The 20,575-nt window shown below is 40.0% G+C and overlaps 1 protein-coding gene across 4 annotated transcripts in view; it reads right to left on the minus strand.

Annotated features, from left to right (window-relative positions):
* LOC142378229 (uncharacterized) overlaps positions 1-20,575 on the minus strand; it is a 60,879-nt gene that overhangs the window by 12,836 nt on the left and 27,468 nt on the right. Inside the window, exons 10-18 of one of the 4 annotated variants that reach the window (XM_075462502.1) lie at positions 19,156-19,270; positions 18,313-18,588; positions 13,361-13,459; positions 13,084-13,268; positions 10,996-11,077; positions 6,772-6,839; positions 2,491-2,595; positions 863-964; positions 611-749 (exon numbers count right to left, since the gene is read on the minus strand). In XM_075462502.1, the coding sequence (XP_075318617.1) occupies positions 611-749; positions 863-964; positions 2,491-2,595; positions 6,772-6,839; positions 10,996-11,077; positions 13,084-13,268; positions 13,361-13,459; positions 18,313-18,588; positions 19,156-19,270 (1,171 nt within the window). Of the gene's footprint in view, positions 1-610; positions 750-862; positions 965-2,490; positions 2,599-6,771; positions 6,840-10,995; positions 11,078-13,083; positions 13,269-13,360; positions 13,460-18,312; positions 18,589-19,155; positions 19,271-20,575 lie in introns of all 4 variants that reach the window. The other 3 variants (XM_075462501.1, XM_075462503.1, XM_075462504.1) reach the window with 3 other exon arrangements.

The following is a 20,575-nucleotide window of genomic DNA, read 5'->3' on the forward strand; positions in this document are numbered from 1 at the left end:
TTATTTTATGTAAAGCACTTTGAACTGTTTGTACATGAAATGTGCTACAAATAAATTTGATTTGATTTTAGATTTTTTGATACATACATTGTGTATTTGAAATAATTGGTGATGCGGGGAAAATGAAAAAATTAAGCTTTTTAAACTAAATGTTTGATTTAGACACCAAATAAAAGCAAAATAAGAAAAAAAAAATGTATAAATAAAATCAAACAAAGTGACCACACAGAAAAAAAAATGCCTACAGTAATCTTTGAATTGTTTTGTACATGAAATGTGCTGCAAATAAATTTGATTTGATTGGAATTATAATCAAATCAAAGAGGATTCTGAATATTAACTCTTATCACATTTTGTTATATGAACTTTAGTAACCTGACTAGATAAAAGTTAAACAGCAAACTGCACCCATTGATTTCAGAAACTGAAACTGATCCGCAGGTTCACTACAGAGCCCTCTGCACATTTGTTACCATCAGAAAGTTAAACAATAGATCGGTGTTATATAACCACTCAGCGTTCTATTTATATTAATATCAAAAATCGTATTCATCTCATTATAATGTTGCATAATCTCGTTTCCAATCTGAATGATGTGGATTAATCTCACCGAGCTTAGTGATGCCAATCTCTTGCAGATCTTCGAGGCTGATGTCTGAGACAAAGTCGATGTTTTCATACCCGTTCTGCACCAGAACCTGGTAGTACTGGCTGAGGCCCAGGTGGGACAGCCACTCTGCCAGGTTGGCCTGCAATAGACACAGCGGCGTCAAGAAATAACAAACCATGGGTGCAGATTTCTACAAAGCTGTAGAATTCTTCTAGAACTCTTGTGTTCTGGATCACCACAGGAGATCCTTACGGGTTTGTGGTCCGGCAGCCAGTCGGTGGAGGGCAGCTTGCTGATTTCTGACGTTAACTTCTTCCGATGACCAGGCTTCATAACCCCGATGGCCGTCAGGTCCTTAAATGCAAAGCACACCGAGTCACATCAAGAATTCACCGCGACCACCGATGGTGTTTTGTTTTTTCCTTTACGATGTTAATAATTTAATGCTATTTTAACATGTGTGCAAGCGCTGCATGTGTTATACCTTCAGGAAAAAAGATTTGCCGGGGATAATCCCTGTTTCGTGTCCCCAGCCCCTTTGGGGCTTCATATTGCTGTGTCTGCTTCAGTATACACGCACATGCACACTCAATGGCACTAAAACACACCCTGTGTTCGAAACCGCATACTTCTCCTACTACTCATACTACTCATACTACTCATATTGACTTTTTCCCGGATGCATACTAGATTCTCCGAAATGTTGGGTATGCATCATGAGGTTACTACTCATACTCAAACTACCCAAGATGCAACGTAACGTGACGTCGCCGATCGTCATTTCCTGTCAAAACGGCAGTTTCAAGCTAGCTACAACGAGGGTAGGTTCACTTCCTGTTTTCAAAACAAAAGCACCAATTGTATCCTAATGGCTTTCCCTATGATAAAACGAAACGGGTATTTTATTTTGTGAAAATAACCGGAAGTGCGTTGCTCACTGCGGCTAGCTTTAGTAGCGCTGAAAATGGAAGTATGTAGTATGTAGTATGAAAAGTATGTAGTATGCAGTATGGAAGTATGGAAGTATGGAAGTATGTAGTATGTAGTATGAAAGTATGTAGTATGTAGTATGGAAGTATGTAGTATGTAGTATGAAAGTATGTAGTATGTAGTATGCAGTATGGAAGTATGTAGTATGTAGTATGTAGTATGAAAGTATGTAGTATGTAGTATGGAAGTATGTAGTATGTAGTATGAAAGTATGTAGTATGCAGTATGGAAGTATGGAAGTATGTAGTATGTAGTATGAAAGTATGTAGTATGTAGTATGGAAGTATGTAGTATGTAGTATGAAAGTATGTAGTATGTAGTATGTAGTATGGAAGTATGTAGTATGTAGTATGAAAGTATGTAGTATGTAGTATGCAGTATGTAGTATGTAGTATGCAGTATGGAAGTATGTAGTATGTAGTATGCAGTATGGAAGTATGTAGTATGTAGTATGGAAGTATGTAGTATGTAGTATGAAAGTATGTAGTAAGTAGTATGCAGTATGTAGTATGTAGTATGAAAGTATGTAGTATGTAGTATGTAGTATGCAGTATGTAGTATGCAGTATGTAGTATGCAGTATGGAAGTATGTAGTATGTAGTATGAAAGTATGTAGTATGTAGTATGTAGTATGGAAGCATGTAGTATGTAGTATGTAGTATGTAGTATGCGGTTTCAAACACAGCCCCAGAGTTATTTCACACAGCTGTGTGTGAACACAGGTATGTACATGAAGAATGGGGGGCTCAGGACTCACACCGGGGGGGTCAGGTGACAGACAGGAGGGACATGATGACATCATCCAGGTCAGTGGGTAGCTGTGCTGTGCAGAGCCTTGACAGACAAGAGGGGGGGGCAGGACGTGAGGGGGTCAGGGGTCATGACCTTACCTCGGGGGTCATGCAGCTAATGGTGTCTAGATCATATCCCGCGGTGAGGAAGTGGGTGGTGTAGAACTGCAGCTGAAACTCACCCAGCCACGTCACTACTGCCTGCTTCTAGAACACAGAACACAGAACACTACTGCTTCTGCTTCTAGAAGGGTCCCTACGGGAGGGGGGGGGGGGGTTCTTCTAGAACACAGAGCGCAGGCCTGTTCTAGAACACAGCACAGACACTTCCAAGGAGGTCCTAAAGTTGAACCCTGCTCTTGAGCAAAATGTTGGGGGGGGGGACTGTTCTGGACAGAACGTTAAATCAGACACAGACCTGTAACCATTCCCACATTTGATTATCTGAGCTATCAAAAACTGTTGCATAACTGCCATAATACTCCTAAAATATACAAAAAGTCCCTCCAAAGCTTACAAGTATCTCCTTTTGTTAGGGCTGGGCGAGTTAACTCGTTATTATCGCGTTAACTTGTTAATTATTTAATGCCGATAAATATTTTATCGCGCATTAACGCAGGTTTTATTATTGTAAAAGTCTGTTGAATGCATCACATTCACACAGTTACAGCAAACACCACGAAGCATGGAGGAATAAAATAAAGATAAACTAGCAGCTAACATCACCGCTACTGGTATGAAGCTAACGGAGCTAACCGGCGCTACTTCCTGTTTTTACTTGTTTCAACATAAAAGCATGTATTTCAAAATAAATTTTAAAAAAACTCCTGCATTTACAGCCAAGTTGAATTGTCTTCTCAGCGTAGTAGTTCCAGTCTAAAATATCACTTAAAGGCAAAACACACAACTGATAGCAGCAAGTCATTCAAGGAAACAGACAGTGGAGCGAGGCTTCTACATAAAAACTACAGAAAGATGCTGATGTTAAAAGTGTGTTTGCACAACAAATGTTATGGCACTTTCATTCATATGGCAGCACATTTCAAATAAAACTAAATGCTAAAGGCTATACACTACTTTTGGATTCATTTTTGGATTCTGCGTAAAAATGCGATTAATCGAGATTAATCAGGGAAATCATGTGATTAATTAGATTAAACATTTTAATCGTTGCCCAGCCCTACTTTTTGTATAATTATCATTATTCCGAGGCAGCGCTGCTGATAGTTTTTTCCAAATAACACGTGACACATATCCTAAAACTAATCAAGAACTAAGTGAAAGTAAGACACTCACTTCACTTACCCTGACATAATTCCTTTACCCTGACTTATTATTAGCCCGTAACGTTTTGAGATCTCCGCTGACGGGACTTTTGGAATCCTCCCGAGTAAAAAGGGAGGTAAATGGAAATGAAGAGCGACTACTTGAAAAGCATTAAGAGCAAGAGGGCTACATCTCAGAGCGTTCATTTTGGCTGATGCCCTCCTAAAAAGTGGCAAAAACATTCTATAAGCCAACAAAATTGGTAGGGAGATAAGGAGAGAGCTAATGTTGGTTATTTGAACTGCTATCATGTGAAAAAGAGAATAAAAAAAATAAATCTGGTCCTTTCCAGGTTTGCTCATAATGCACAGCAGCACGTTTGGAGGAAACCAAACACAGCATATCAGCTGTCAAGCACGGTGGTGGAGGGCTGATGATCTGGGCTGGTTCTGCAGCCACAGGACCTGGGCACCTTGCAGCCATTGAGTCCACCATGAACTCCTCTGGATACCAAAGTCCGACAGCTAAAGCTGGGCTGAAACTGGCTCATGCAACAACCGTTAGTACGCACAGATTCTTAAAGGTAGGGTAGGAGATCCTGGATTTTGAGTCCAGCGAAGCTGCATTTTGAAAATACACAGGTAAAAAGTCCCAACCCTTTTCTTCACTTTTCCCCCGAAGGCACGCCTCTAGAGTACATGAACGCGCACGAGCACGAAGGTGCACGAGCGCTGTTCTGACAGCAAGCATCGATCGTTGCCGTATTTAGTATTTAGTTTATGCTAACTATACGTTTAATAATGCTAGGTGCTAGCCAAGCTGGCTCTAGTTTAGCTTCCTGCCAAGCTTCTGGACGTTAACGGAGCAGGGTACGTGCACAGAGAGAAGGAGGGGGAGGGAGGAGCAGATTGCAGTTTGATAGACGGCATCAGTATCCAATCATTGTGAACGGTCCGTTCACAATGATTGGATACTGTTTTTCCTAGATTGTACGTTCTAGAGGCCACTAAAACTTTTCATATTTGTGTCAAAACTTTTAATTAATTGGTTGCAATGGGGGTGTGAAGAGTATTTCAAGCAATATGTAAAAAAATGTTCCAGAAAAAGATCCCCTACCCCGCCTTTAAGTTCTGTTCTTAAGTCGTCCGTACGAGTGATTTAAGAGAATTTGCGCATTCACCAATTTTTTCGTATTTTACGTTTTCTTTCAGGTACAAACAGAATTTACGAGGTACCCAGAGCTGTCGTAGGAGTTTCCTAAAATAGTCCGCTGTTATTACAATCAAGTTTGCTTGACTAATGGATTGTTTATTTAATTACTTTGAAGCAAACTGCTCTGTAGCCCAGAGAAGGCATGCCAGATTTGCACAATATTGCCAAGAACGAGGGTTTCCTATTACCTGAACCAGCCCAGGCAGACCAGAAGGTGTGGTACCATGGACCACCCCATCAAAGACCATCATGATGAGGCAACAACTGATTGCACGGCTTCAGTTGCAGTCATCGAGCGCCTGGCCATGGCGAGACGTTTTAGTTTTTTAAGCCATTTTCATATCAAACCATTTCTTTTTTATTTCGGTGACATTACGTACTACAGGTGACAATTAACAGCACTCGTAATAACTTCCCATTTCTTGGCTTCTTGGATTTTCCTTTTTGGATCTCTGGAAGCAGAACTGCGCCTTGATGCCATTCTCATGACTCAAAACTCAGCACTTCCTGGCTTAGGAGGGAGGAAGTGTTTCCTTATATGGTATTATTTTGGGCGTCGAGTATGCAAATCTACTATCCTCGTGCACGTGGACTTAAATATGCACGCGTGGAATTGATCATTTACGCAGGTTGTTTACACACTTTTTCCGAAGTTAAGAGCGTTTGTTGAATCTGACGTGGCGTGTTCGCACGAGACCTTCGTACGAAAAAAGTGAGAGAAATTTAGAATAAAATTACGAAAATGTTCTTGCGTGAGGCCCAATGATCCCAAACACAGCAGCAGATCTGCAAACAAACGGCCAGAAGAAGAAAAATAATCAAAGTGATACAATGAACCAGTCAAAGTCAGGACCTGAACCCGATTGAACTGTTGTGGTGGGCCCTTAAAAGAGCTGAAGAACAGCCTGAAGAACCCAATGAATGAAGCAATGTGGGATAAATGTCCTCCACAACGAGACTGTTAACATCCAACAGAGAACAATCTATTCGAGTTATTGCTGTGGTTCTACTAGCAATTTAGTTATGGGTCGCACTTAGTTCATCAAATGGTGCTTTTGTATTTTGTCTTTGTGCTAATAAATAATAACACAGTGTAATATGTTGTGTTATTTTTTCCACCACAGGTTGTATTTCACTCATTCTGAGACCTGGTAAAGACCAGATGATTTATTTATTCAGTTCTCATCATGTCCTGATACATAAAACTTTAGTAAGAGGGTGTGCTTTCTTTTTGCATGTGTGCTTATCTTTTTATTAAAACAAACACTTTTAATAAAGAAGGTAAAGAGGGATAGTAAATAAATCAGGTTCCATTCACCTGTATTGTAGTTAACAGCAGCTGAAATCCCTGAGGTGGAGATCTCAAAATTAAATCTACGGCTAAGTAATAATGTTTATAATTCACTGTTAGACCTTAAACCACTGACATACAAACATTATTCTGTGAATGACTGAGGAGATCGACTAACGAGGACTCACTACGACAACAACAACTACTCTGACTGAACACCACTGTTGCCTGGCAACCAGTTTGATACCAGAATAGAGCATCTGTTTGGTTCTAGAACACACGCAGGGTATTTAACCCTCAACTTCACGGGGCAGTTCTCGAGCAGAGCGGCAGCATGTGGGTGTCTCAGTGTGGTGTGAAGGCAGGGGGGGGGGGGGGCGGGTGTAGGGGCAGAAGGCAAAACAGCAACTGACTCCTCGATGTGTCTGTCACTCTGCCTGTCTCCATGGTGACACACTCATGGCTGTCGTCAGGGTGACAACAGGAAGCTCACTAGACCAGCTGAACCCCGTCCCTCTAAGATGTTTTTTTTTTTTTTCCCAAACCAGAGCACTGGTTGAGAACAAAAAAAAAACAACCAAAAAAACAGCAACCTGTCATCCAAAACTCACTTTCCCATCATCCTCCTCTGTCTTCCGCTCAAACGACCGCTGTGTGTGAACCGTGCAGCTCGAGGAACCTGTGAGGAAACGGAGACAAAGAGGGGGAAAATGTTCAGATTTAATTCTACAAGCCTTTATAAATCAAATCAAATAAAATTTATTTATATAGCACATTTCATGTACAAACAATTCAAAGTGCTTCACATAAAATAAAAGCATTGCAGCAGGGAGTGGAAGAAGCATTAAAAATACATTAAAGAATATAAAGAGAAACAAATAAAATCATTTAAATGAATTTAAAAACAAGCAACAGTCCAGATAAGTTCAAATATATCGTGCAGATTTCATGCATAGACACATGAGAACAGAAATGTTTTTAACCTGGATTTAAAAATGTCTCCATTTGGTGAAAGTTTAATCTCCACTGGCAGTTTGTTCCACTTGTTTGCAGCATAACAGCTAAATGCTGCTTCTCCATGTTTAGTCTGGACTAAAGTTATGTATAAGTTATTTATAGAGACCAAAAGCCTTTCATCTCTATAAATAACTTATACAGTACCTTTTTAACCAGTTTTTAGTGTTTCAAGTAGGGCTGGGCAAGTTAACTCGTTATTATTTAACACCGATAAATATTTAATCGCGCATTAACGCATGTTTTATTATTCATTTTATTTTGTAAAAGTCTGTTACTCACAGGCTTTTATTCTGTAAAAGTCTGCTGCTGTCTGCTGTGGAACAGGAAAAGAAAGTAATCGGCGGATCCACCAAACATGGAGAAGGGTACGGAACTTTTACTCGGCCATTTTCATTTTAAAGTTCTTCCAGACGGCGGAGTCGACAGAACCAAAGTCATCTGTAAACTCTGCCAAGTTGAATTGTCTTCTCAGCGTAGTAGTTCCAGTCTAAAATATCACTTAAAGGCAAAACACACAACTGATAGCAGCAAGTCATTCAAGGAAACAGACAGTGGAGCGAGGCTTCTACATAAAAACTACAGAAAGATGCTGATGTTAAAAGTGTGTTTGCACAACAAATGTTATGGCACTTTCATTCATATGGCAGCACATTTAAAATAAAACTAAATGCTAAAAGCTATACGCTACTTTTGGATCCATTTTTGGATTCTGCGTACAAATGTTATTAAGCGTGATTAATCAGGGAAATCATGTGATTAATTAGATTAAACATTTTAAACGTCAGTGGACATGAATCTGAAGTTTGTTCATCGCTTGTTTTCTTCATTTCAGTCTCAGCTTAACAAAAATTATATTTGTTGGGGCACCCAAAGTACAAATACAATAATTTTTTAAGGTGGGGCCGTAGTTGTTTGATGCTGTATGAAACAAATATAAATGTAAATGTACTTTAATTATACAGCCCTTTACAGACAATCCTTACGGTGTACCAAAGTGCTTTACAGCAGGTAATAAATAAAGAGAAGAAGAAGTAAAAACAATAAAAGAACAGTGAAAGCAACAAAATACAACAAAATCGAATAAGATTAAAGTGTCATCATACTGCTGGGTATTAAAAGCCATCCTAAATAAGTAGGTTTTTAGCCTATATTTGAAGAGGCCCAGGTCAGAAATAAGACGCAGCTGGACGGGGGGCTTATTCCAGAGCCTGGGGGCAGCTTTGGGAAAAGGCTCGCTCACCCCAGGGTTTGTATTCTGACCTGGGCACTTCCAGCAGAAACTGATCTGTTGACCTCAGAGCTCTAGCAGGACTGTTAAAAGCTCAGATAAATACGACGGGGCGAGGCCGTTAAGAGCTTTAAAAACAAACATTAAAAGTTTAAAATCAGTTCTATAAAGGACAGGAAGCCGATGGAGGGAGTTAAGAACAGGAGTGATGTGCACACGTCTGTTGGTGTTGGTTAAAAGACGGGCAGCAGCGTTCTGCACCAGCTGAAGGCGGCTGAGAGAAGACTGGGAGACGCCGACATAAAGAGCATTACAATAGTCTGACCTTGAACTTATTAGGGCATGGATGGCTTTCTCAAGGTCATGACGACTTAAAAACATTTTGGCTGTGTTCGAAACCGCCTACTTCTCCTACTATTCCTACTAGTCATACTTTTTTAAGTTCCCGGATGTACACTAGATGCATATTAGATTCGCCGAAATGTTGAGTATTCATCATGAGGTTACTTGTCACACTCAAACTACCCAAGATGCAACGTAACGTGACGTCGCCCATCGCCATTTGAACGGTCAAATTCCGTTAACGGGACGAGAGCAGTCAAAACGGCATAACCGGAAGTGCGTTGCTCACAGCGGCTAGCTTTAGTCGCGCCGAATTCGTGGGAACAAAATTGTAAATAGCCGGTATTTTGTCAGATTTTCAACACGTTGGGGATCTAAATGACTACTTTCTCGCCTGAAAATGTTTCAAATGTTGCTAAAGTTATATATTTACAGAGTTTATAGCTTAAGCGAAATCAGCTTTTCAGGCCGGCTGATTTCGGCTCGGGCAGGAGCAGGATGCATTGTGGGTAAACGCTCTGCATACTGTCTGATCGATGAGTATGTCGTTTACAAATATGTAGTATGTAGTAGGCGGTTTCGAACACAGCCTTTAACTTTGGCCAGGAGACGCAGCTGGAAAAAACTAGTCCTGACGACATTGTTAATTTGTTTGTCCGACCTCAGGTCAAAGGTCAAAGGTCACTCCCAGATTTCTGAGGGTTGAACTGAGCTTTGAAGACGAGGTGCCAAAGCAGGCCGTCACAGAGTCCATTCATTCAAGTCCAATGCAAACACTGGAGCTTTGAAGTGTGATACCCAAGACTTTTACACAACATACATGCATGAACACGTGGTTAAATCTAACAAACTTTACAGACACGTTGGAAGCATCCCAATAACAAGAGTGTAGCTGCTTACAGTTATGCAGTAATAAACTTGTAAAAAAAAAAATGTAAAAGTTTCAATAGAATGGTAAAACCTTCCAAAATTAAACTGAAAAGAAAAGAAAGCATTATTTAGAAAGCATTATATGAGTTATAGAAGACCACTTATCATACTGCCCTAACCTGGACCCTCTATAGCATTTGGATTTATGTATCTCCACATTTATGGTGCTTACTGCTGCTCAGGGTAACACAGTTTAGTAAAATCTGTATCACTGCAGTTAAAGCCGAAAATGCACAGATTTCTGATCCATCCAAAGAAGAGAAGAAGTGTTCAAACAACTTTCATTAAAGGGATAGTTCGTCTCTTTTGAAGGGAAAGAAAATAGCACCAAGCGATTGTGAGGTCTGACTTTTTCCTGGAGAACCATTTTGTGATGCAAATGTATTACTCTGTTGAACGCATATTGTTGTGAGAAGCAAAACGCTTTATTTTTTAAACCCCAGCCAACTAGCCGGACTACCTTCATCAACACCAAAACGAGGCTGGAACTCTGCTCACAGGACGCAGCAGGGGGTAAGAAGATGTTCAGAAATGATGTTGCTGATATGGGATGTCATACAGCTTCATGTCAAAAGAGGCAAACTATCCCTTTAACAGAGTACAACTTGAAGAACTAAAATACATAAACGCAGACAGGTGGGTAGTCTACAGAGGGCCAGGCTGAATAAAAGTGGGACGAGGAAACAAAGAGATCCATACAAGCCTCAGGGGAGTTCTACTTGTGAATGCCACCTTGATTATCTTTAATTGGTGTCACTTTTGTGCAAAGTATAATTTTTTAATGAATGAAAGCACACAGTCCCTCTCCATTAGAAACACAGGGAAATCCACATTAATGACAACAGGCTCAAAATTCTCTAAAATCCACAATGTCTCTTACACCTGGAGGAATTCTACCTCAAAATGTAGGTATTTCTGTACTCTTTGGGGAAAATTGTCAATGGGAAAATGCGTTGAAAAGCACTAAATGAGGGCATTTTGAGGCCTCATAACCCTCATTCAAAGTTTATATGTGACAAGAGACTCTCAACTTTATAGGGTTTGTTCCAGGCAAAAGTCAAGGTCATAAAGAGAGAAAGAGAAGGCACAAAAACGGCCCTATTTTGGAGTTCTCATAACTCAGCCATACGACATCACAGAGACCTCATTCAAAGTTTAAATGTGACAGGAGACTCTCCACTTCAACTAAACTAAAGGGTTTGTTGATAGGGCGGGCAGTAGATTGGCACCCATCAAAATTTCTTCAGAAATTTTCTAGTTTTTCAAATGGATTTTAAACGTAGAGACATTATGTCTTTTGAAGACAGAGTATGCTTACCTGTTGACTGCTCAACAGACTGCGACTGCTCCAAGAGATGCTCCTTGGCTTTTACCGACTGAGACAGCACAGTGGCCAGGAGCTAAAACCCCAAAAACACATAAAAAGGCACATGAAGAAGCATTTAAGCACAGGCATTTAAATCCTAGAGGTACTTTGGAACTCAGTTTACACAGAGAAGACACAACGACACATCGTTCTTCATATTCAGGGGATGAAATTGAATTTAGAATAAGTTAAGCTAAGAAAGGTAAATAGAAATCAGTTGTTAAACTGTGGCAGAGAAAATGTGTGGTAGAAACATGTGGTTTAAATCTCCAGAGATCCCTCTGGATGCGTCAGGATGTTTGTGTTTGTATCCTGGCAACAACTGAGACGATGACGTCATAGGCAGTGTTGGCAGGTCAACAGTTCAACGTGTCTTCTCAGTGATATGTCTGCAAATCTTTTTTACTTTTCTTTTTTTCAACAAGCACTGCAATTCCTCCTCCTTTGCTTTTGCCGCTCGATCTAAAGTCTTAGTTTAGTTTTAGATCTGAAAGCTGGTTAGAGAGCCATGTCTCCATTAAACACATGATATTGCATTTCTTGTAATCCAGCTGTGTCCTTGTCAGCAGTCCAAGCTTGTCCGTTTCATTTACCAGTAATCTCACATTCCCAATGATGATCAGGGGAAGAAATGGCTCCATTTTGATCCTGCGATGCAAACAGAACACTTCCTCTTCCACTTATCTGAGTTTATTCTGGGCGTCACGTGGCTTTAAAAAGCTCAATCTGCATAAGGATTTTAGTGTGTTTGACTAAGATTTGTCTACCTATAATCCAGCCCATGCTGACCTGTTATTATTAAAATTATACTTTTAGGAGTAGTTTTAAATCTCTATACTTTTTACTTTTCCTTGAGTAGATGTGTGCAGCAGAAACTGTCCTCTTACTCCGCTACATTAGGCTACAATGAGCTGGTTACTTTTCTTCTTACCTCTTTGGTATTCTACGCCTCATTATTTTTATCCCCCCGCGTACGCCTCATTTTAATGTTTTATTCTGACAGAGAGAGAGACTTCCGCCAAAGGCTCTACCACCTGACTGTGTTCCACCAATCAGACGCAGCCGTGCAGTCTGGTCACGTGACCATACTCGATCTCAGCGGCGGGACGGGTTAGCTTTAGCATTAGCAGTCGTAGCAAACAAACAAAGAAACAGATGAAAAATGTCAGAACCAACGGTGGGAAATGAAGACGCAGACGAGGCCTCATACTGAAAGCATGTTTACCTTACAAAGAGTGAGAAACAGCAGCTACATTATGTGTCTTCTGTGTCAACCAAAACAAACGCACATTTCAGCAGAAACTCAACATCTAACTTGAGGAAACATGTAGCGCTAAGTTTCCTAAACTCGTTTTTTCCCCCATGGATAGGTGAATGTTTGTTTTTTAGGTTACATATGGGTTACATATGTTTTAAACATTTCCTAAGTCTCTTTTATTTTTTATTGAATTTACCTGGATTATTTTAATTTAAGATATTTTGTAATTAATTAATTCATTTTGATTTATTTTATCAATTGGATGAACTCTAATTTGCCTAAAGATGATTATTTAGTATTTTTGTCTGTCTGATTGAATGCTTGTGTTAACAAATAAATCAGACGTTACTCAACAGTTACTCAGTACTCGAGTAGTTTTTTCACCGAGCACTTTTTTACTCTTACTCAAGTAATTATTTGGATGACTACTTTTTACTTTCACTTGAGTCATTTTATTCTGAAGTAACAGTACTTTTACTTGAGTACAATTTTTGGCTGCTCTACCCACCTCTGCCAATACTGTAGTGATGAGCAAACAAATAAGAAATGACTAACACGGGTCAAATCAGTGAAGGCGCTGAAGCAGAATCCGTCTGCATCAGGTTTAGAGTTAAAGAAAAGGTGCTGTTGATCTCTCCGACGGAAGAACGAACATAGCAGGAAACACACTTGTGGTTTATTTGGTTTATTTCCTGAAAACGCTTTGCAGTTTCCCATAAATGACTGTTGTTCTGTAAAGTTACAGCACCGACACGACGAAATCAACGCAGGGAGTGTCTCACCTTGACGCCCTCCGCTTGTGCGTGGAGGCCCGGCGCGTTCAGGCCGTGGGTGTTGACCCCTGGCGTGGGAGCCGGGTGAGGACTGGGTGCAGGCGTGGTCAGAACGTGCGTGTTTCCAGAGCTCTGCACGCTGCTCGTTGACCGAACGCTGCCGAGGCTGCCCACACTGCCACTGCGGTCGCCACCTGCACAAAGAGCTCACACTTACACATGGAGCACTGCTCAAATGCAAAAGCATTTTCTTAACTGTTTGCCCAAAAGCTCCCTGGTGAGTTACCTGCGAGCGGTTTGCGCAGCACCCATATGTCCTCACTGGTGCTACTCTGATGCCCCAAAGTGGGAGAGCCTTGAGGACTCAGCTCTGCAGTCCGAGAGCCTGACACACACACACACATGCACACGCACACACATTTGTTACTGCCACTATTTAAGTTAAAAGTACTTTTAAAGGAAAGTTCTGAATATCACAAATTCAGCCGATAATTAGTCTCATACATAAATATGTTTAAGTGTTAAATGAACAGCGTCAAACTCACAGACTCACAGTTACACTCACTCACCTAATCATCAATAGACATGTCACTTATAATGGGTGCAGGCCTTCAAAGTGGTAAAACTATACAAATAAACCCCCATGTTCAGAAAATCAGTACTTTATCTGGATGCACTACCGTTCAGAATGACTTAAATGTCAATATCAAAAGTGTATCACCGCTCAGTAACATCTCAGCAGAATAGATGCACACGTGCACAGCTTTCATGACAGACAAACACTTTTTTTTGGGGTAATTTCAGAGCTTTAGAGGTTTAGTTCAGTTTTGGTTAAATTCCCTAAAAAGATACTTTTTTAGCGGCTCCCTGCATTACTACGCTTCTTCAAAACAACCAAAAGATGTTCCACTGGATTTCTCGGGCTGTTTTTAAATCCTATCTAAAACACATCTCTTCTCCTTGGCTTTCAACACGATGTGAGATGTTGAATGTATAAATATTTATTTTTATTTATTATTATTGTTTTAAATTATATTGCTGTTTTATGTCTTTTAATTTATTCTTGTATTTTATTTGTTTAATTTTTTGTTTTTATTTTTCTGTACAGCACTTTGGTCAACTGAGGCTGTTGTAAAGTGCTTTATAAATAAAATTGGATTGGAAGAAACTTCAGTGTGTTTTGGATCGTCAATGCTGGAATATTCCTCCGCTCCGCCAAGCTTCTGGAGACTGGGAGTAATCTTCCCTGACAGTTTTTGGTATGTCCCTCAGGCATTCAGGTTGCCATCCTTTAAGGTCTTTTTCTCAGGATCTTAAACACACATGCAGGCTCATGTCATCACACTTCCACCTCTGTGCTTCACTCAGTGGGGTCACATGGCTCTGAAAGGATCAGATTATTGGCTAAATTACAATCAGAATGAGCTGAGCGAGGGTAATTCTCCTTGGATATCTGGCGGTGAATGAATGGGATCAGAGGCACAAAGCGTGTCATACCCCGGTATGATAGGTGGCGCTGTACCCATTCCAGCTGTTGCTAATAGAGCCACTTCCTGTTGACCTCTTCACCACCAACAACAACAACAAACTCAGGCATTGGAGAAAGATGGAGAACGCAGAGCCAGATGAAGCTACGTCCCTCTACATTTGGTCTGTGATGAGCTGCTTGTTGCACAAACTCGATGCCCAACGGAGCATTCTCCATCGCGTTGTTTGTTTCTTTCTGACGGCGACAACAACAGGAATATCGTCTCCTTTGACTTCCGGGTCACGACCCCGGGAAAACATCTGGAGCATGCGCAGAACGCAAAGTCTGATTCACCACGTGCTTCAGGCCAACCCGCCAAATGCGGGTGAAAGTTATTTTTGGCGTGTATTAAAATAAACTCACTAGCCGGCTTGGCCGATGATAAATGAGAAACTTTACCATCTATTTCGTGGGACGCAAAATTATTATATACAGTCTATGCACGGGACGCGCGAGCGCAGTTTCTATGGGAACGCATCCGGCGAGGCTGCCGTACTAGGGGAGCGGGCGTGGGTCACTCTTGGTTTGGAAATACGATAGACGCCGGTACAAATACAAATACAGACGCAAACACTAACAAAATGTGGCGATGGTTGGGACAGCCAGCCGTGAAGAGAAAAGATTTGCCCGCCAAAGGAGGGGAGGAGGATGATATTGAACCTCGCGAAAAACACCGGCCACACTTTGTGAGAAAAGGGAAAAATGGAACTGATTTAGATGGGTCCGAAGACAGTTCAGAGAGCTCGGACGATGTTTAAGCATTTCACAGTATCCCCCTCATAATTAGTCTCTGCACATAGCTTTGTGTTTAATTTTGTGCATTATCTGCACTAAAACATGGTTAGAAAGTTGTTAAATATTTCCATTTTTGTAGATTCAGGGTTCACATGAATATAAATCAGTTTTAAAGTTGTTTTTTTATGTACAAAAAATGTGACCCTGAATAGTATGTGAGGGTTGAGGAGTAATGAAATGTTAGAATAAGTTTTGTATGCACATAAGTTTAATTATTGTAATTATTTTAATTGGATATACATTCCCAATTTCACTATAAAATGAATTTAAAGCTTTAGTTAATAAATTGATTAAATGAATTCAGTGGCTCTCATCTGTCTGTGGCTAGTGGGAATTCTGATTGGCTGGTAACTTCAGAAACTTACTAGCCACGTTGGTTGGTGATTAAAAAAGTTAATTTAGAGCCCTGACGTGCTTCAGCGTCTACAAGCAGGTTTAGAGTGACTTTCAACCCAGTTATCTCGGGGTCTGAATCCGATCCGATCCAATTCTTAGTCAGATTAAGGTGTCTACATGCACTTAATAACTCAGTCTGATTGTAATTTAGCTAATAATCCGATCCTTTCAGTGCCATGTGACCTGAGCTGCATTAACATCAAACCTGAGGAACAACAGGATCAGAGGTTTTGCTGAAAACTGCCAGGCTCAATTACAGGGTCAAGCATAAACACCTTTCTGCATCTGTATACACTGGAAAAAATGCCCCTCCAAAAATAAGTAAAAAAACAACAAATAAAAGACGTTTTTGCTTGAAATAAGCAAAAAAATCTGCTAATGGAACTAGTGAAAATCGGCTAGTCAAGATTTCTTGAAATAAGATGTGATATTTAGGACTTTTGTGTTAAAAATGACCTTGAAATTAGCTTAAAAACCTCTTCAAATGAAAAAAAAAAGCTTGTTTCATGTGAAATATGACTCAAAACGAGATGTTTTCAAGACTTTTTCATTTAACAAGATATTCCAGATGTATTGTCTTCAAACAAGTCCCTATATCTGGCTGAAATGGTACTTGTTAGGCAGTTGTTGTTAGTCAGATTAAGGTGTCTACATGCACTTAATAACTCAGTCTGATTGTAATTTAGCCAATAATCCGATCCTTTCAGGGCCATGTGACCCCACTGAGTGTCTTGACACCGTATTCATTGTGATAGTCTGGTTAGGTTCACACCAAACATCTGAGCTGACAGCAGGACAGTTTTTATTCCTAGTGTCTCTCACACTGTCATAGATATTATTGGAAGGATATCTGTTCAAAGTTGTCTGACATTCAATCAGAGCTAAAAGCACTTTCTGTAGCATCATCTCAGGGGGCCTCTGATGGATGCCCTGACTACTACTGCTACTGAAGTAGTCAAAGACATTCCTTTATCATTTCCCCATCTGAAAATACTCAACATACAATCAGATTTTTCAGTTTCTTTCCACGTGGAGCTATGCCGATGCAGCTGGATGCAAATGAAAGATCCAACACTGAGCAGGTTCTGTAATCTTGTCCGTGCAGCTAGGCTAACTGAACGCTTAACACAAATGTTTCCATGATCACAGGTTTTTCCAGCATGTGTTTATCAGTGACCACAGATGCATTCACTCCTGCTGAAGTGGATTTCTAAAGTATTTTAGAAATCTTTCTTAAAGAACATTCATAAAATAAAATATCAACAATAACACAGTCACTGAGTGGTGATACAATTTTCAATGATTTGACATTAGAGTGATATTCCATAGGAATGTGCTCACCTCTGTAGTTTAATAACACATTCACAGTGTTTCGAAGAAATTATGTGAGAATATAAGGTGCCGGTCAAAAGTTCAGACACACCCACTCACTTAAAGGGATAGTTCGCCTCTTTTGACATGAAGCTGTATAACATCCCATATCAGCAACATCATTTCTGAACATCTTCTTACCCCCTGCTGCGTCCTGTGAGCAGAGTTCCAGCCTCGTTTCAGTGTTGATGAAGGTAGTCCGGATAGTTGGCTGGGGTTTAAAAAATAAAGCGTTTTGCTTCTCAAAACAATATGCGTTCAACAGAGTAATACATTTGCATCACAAAATGGTTCTCCAGGAAAAAGTCAGACCTCACAATCTCTTGGCCCTATTTTCTCTCCCTTCGTATCACTGCCTGCTGCCGCCTGCTGACAGCCGGGCCTGTTACGGTGTTTGCTGCTCGCTCTGCACTTCGGTCTGCACAGCAGGCAGTGATACGAAGGGAGAGAAAATAGGGCCAAAAGATTGTGAGGTCTGACTTTTTCCTGGAGAACCATTTTGTGATGCAAATGTATTACTCTGTTGAACGCATATTGTTTTGAGAAGCAAAACGCTTTATTTTTTAAACCCCAGCCAACTAGCCGGACTACCTTCATCAACACCAAAACGAGGCTGGAACTCTGCTCACAGGACGCAGCAGGGGGTAAGAAGATGTTCATAAATGATGTTGCTGATATGGGATGTCATACAGCTTCATGTCAAAAGAGGCGAACTGTCCCTTTAAAGTAAAAGGGTAGGTCTGTCCACACTTTTTGATTGGTACCATCTCTAAGCTGGTGATTTTCTATCTTATCTATCACTCACAAGATGAACAGTTATCTTAAAAATGGCATAATTGATTTTTCATTTTAGTTAAAGGTTCACCTCACTCAGATTATAAGAAATCTGTTTCAGCACAATTTCTTTTCCTCATCCTTAATAAAACTAATAAAAAAAAAAAATCCGAATAATTATCTGTGGATATCAGACACTACTTCATACCTTTGATGTGGAGTGATTTTAATTCAATGAAAATAGCAACAAAAATCCGTCTGCAGTGGTGCGGCAACAGTTTTTGGTCATCTGGGTGAACTGATCCTTTACTCAAGCACAAAAACTAGCCTATAGACTGTGAAAAGGATGCTTATCTGTGATTTATAGTCTGTACCTGTCTGACTTTGCTGCTCCTGAGAAGTGGAGAGAGGAGGAGGAGAAGTGGACAGAGGAGGAGAAGATAGAGAAGGAGGAGAGATGGGGAGAGGAACGTACCCAAATGAGGAGAAGCGAGGGAGGGACTGTGTGTCGGGGTGGAGGGGAGGAGGGGGAGGCAGATGCAGGGGGAGGACTTGGGATGGGGGGTATGAGTGTCCGTTGACCGAGGCAATGGGACAGGGGTTGGGCCTGCGGAGCAGGAGGGTGTGGCACTGCTGGGACAGGGAGTGACCTGGACACATGCCAGGAGGAGGGAGGGGTGCAAAACAACAACAACAACAACAACAACAACAACACAACAACCGATCAGTCAACTGGAAACAAAACAAGTCTAATCAGAAAAATCTGAAAATGCATAAAAAAAAGAACCCATTAAAATCAAAACATGAGAACAGAATACATCCATATATCCACGGGGAATATATTCATATCAACCAAAACATACTGTGAACTCTGGTGATAAAGCAAACAAACAATGTGAACACAAAAAGCATCACGGATTGGGAAAGCGGGTTTGTTTCTGGGGGAGAGTTGTCGATTAAAGAGGGCGACAGGAGGAGCGGACATTTCACAGGAAGGGGGAGGAGAAAACAGCAAGTATAGGAGTGTGTTTGATCCATGGAGATGATTGACAGGCTGGGGGGGGGGACAGATGGGACGCCCGAAGAGGCTGATGAAGCTGCCGCTGGCTAAAGCTACATATCAGAAACAGCAGGACAGCTGCTGGACTCACACATGCAGAAGCTATTCAGCATCACACACACACACACACACACACAGCTGAGTCGTGGTTGGTCACCTGCCCTCTTGATGACTTCCACCATGTTAGAGGGGAAGTAGCCCACGCGATCGTTTCCGGTGCGGTTGTCATGGATACAGCCTTTCCATCGGCCATCAGAGTGCTGCTCCAAAACCTGAAAATAAAGCAGAAAGGTAACCCCGACATATACAGAGCGGCATCTAGTTTCAAACTAGGGATTTCGAATTATGGAATGATTAAAATCACGTCATGTGAAATATATTATTTATAAATATATATATATATATATATATATATATATATATATATATATATATATATTATATTATATGTATATAAGGCTTTTTAACAGTGACTGCTGAGTTCTTCTCAAATTGATTGATTGATTTTTTTATTTTATTTTATTTTTATTTAGTCATTTATTATTATTAGTTAGTAGTAGTATTTTTATTAGAATTGGTATTATTATTGTTGTTGTTAATATACAGTCATTGTAAATATTAATAATTTTTTGAGCTACTTGACTAATTTGAATTTCCCCCATTGGGGGATGGTTAAAGTATTTTTCTATTCTATATGCTCCGTTAAATGTGTGTAAAGGAATGAGCTTTTTCCTGGTTTACATCATCATTAAACAGCTTTTAAATATCTAACAGCTGTTTCCACCACAATCCACTATTACTGCATTTAATCATCAAGCTGGAGAGCTAGCATGAGCGTTGTCCCCTGCATTAGTCAAACATGTGATACTTCACAGTGACTGGATGTGTGTGGCCTTAAAATGATTAGCTATTACCATCCGTAATCTCTGCCAAATAACTTAATTAAAGATTCACAACATCTTCTCTTTAATATTTGATATTTCTGATACTGAAATAAATGCCATTTCATCCTTCTCTTCCCACAGCATTGCCTATTCACTTAAACAGAATGAGTTTTTCTTTTTCTTTTTTTCCTTTTTAAAACTTTTTAACCTTTAAAGGCACCTTAATATCAGTTTTTTTTCCTTTTTAAAACGTTTTAACCTTTAAAGGCACCTTAATATCTGTTTTTTTGCCTTTTTAAAACTTTTTAACCTTTAAAGGCACCTTAATATCTGTATTTTTCCCTTTTTTTCCCTTTTTAACCTTTAAAGGCACCTTAATATCAGTTTTTTTCCCTTTTTAAAACTTTTTAACCTTTAAAGGCACCTTAATATCAGTTTTTTTCCCTTTTTAAAACTTTTTAACCTTTAAAGGCACCTTAATATCTGTTTTTTTCCCTTTTTAACCTTTAAAGGCACCTTAATATCTGTTTTTTCCCCTTTTTAACCTTTAAAGGCACCTTAATATCTGTTTTTTCCCCTTTTTAACCTTTAAAGGCACCTTAATATCAGTCTTTTTTCCCTTTTTTTCCCTTTTTAACTTTTAAAGGCACCTTAATATCTGTTTTTTTTCCCTTTTTAACCTTTAAAGGCACC

This window comes from Odontesthes bonariensis, chromosome 4, assembly GCF_027942865.1.
Source record: "Odontesthes bonariensis isolate fOdoBon6 chromosome 4, fOdoBon6.hap1, whole genome shotgun sequence".
NCBI lineage: Eukaryota > Metazoa > Chordata > Actinopteri > Atheriniformes > Atherinopsidae > Odontesthes > Odontesthes bonariensis.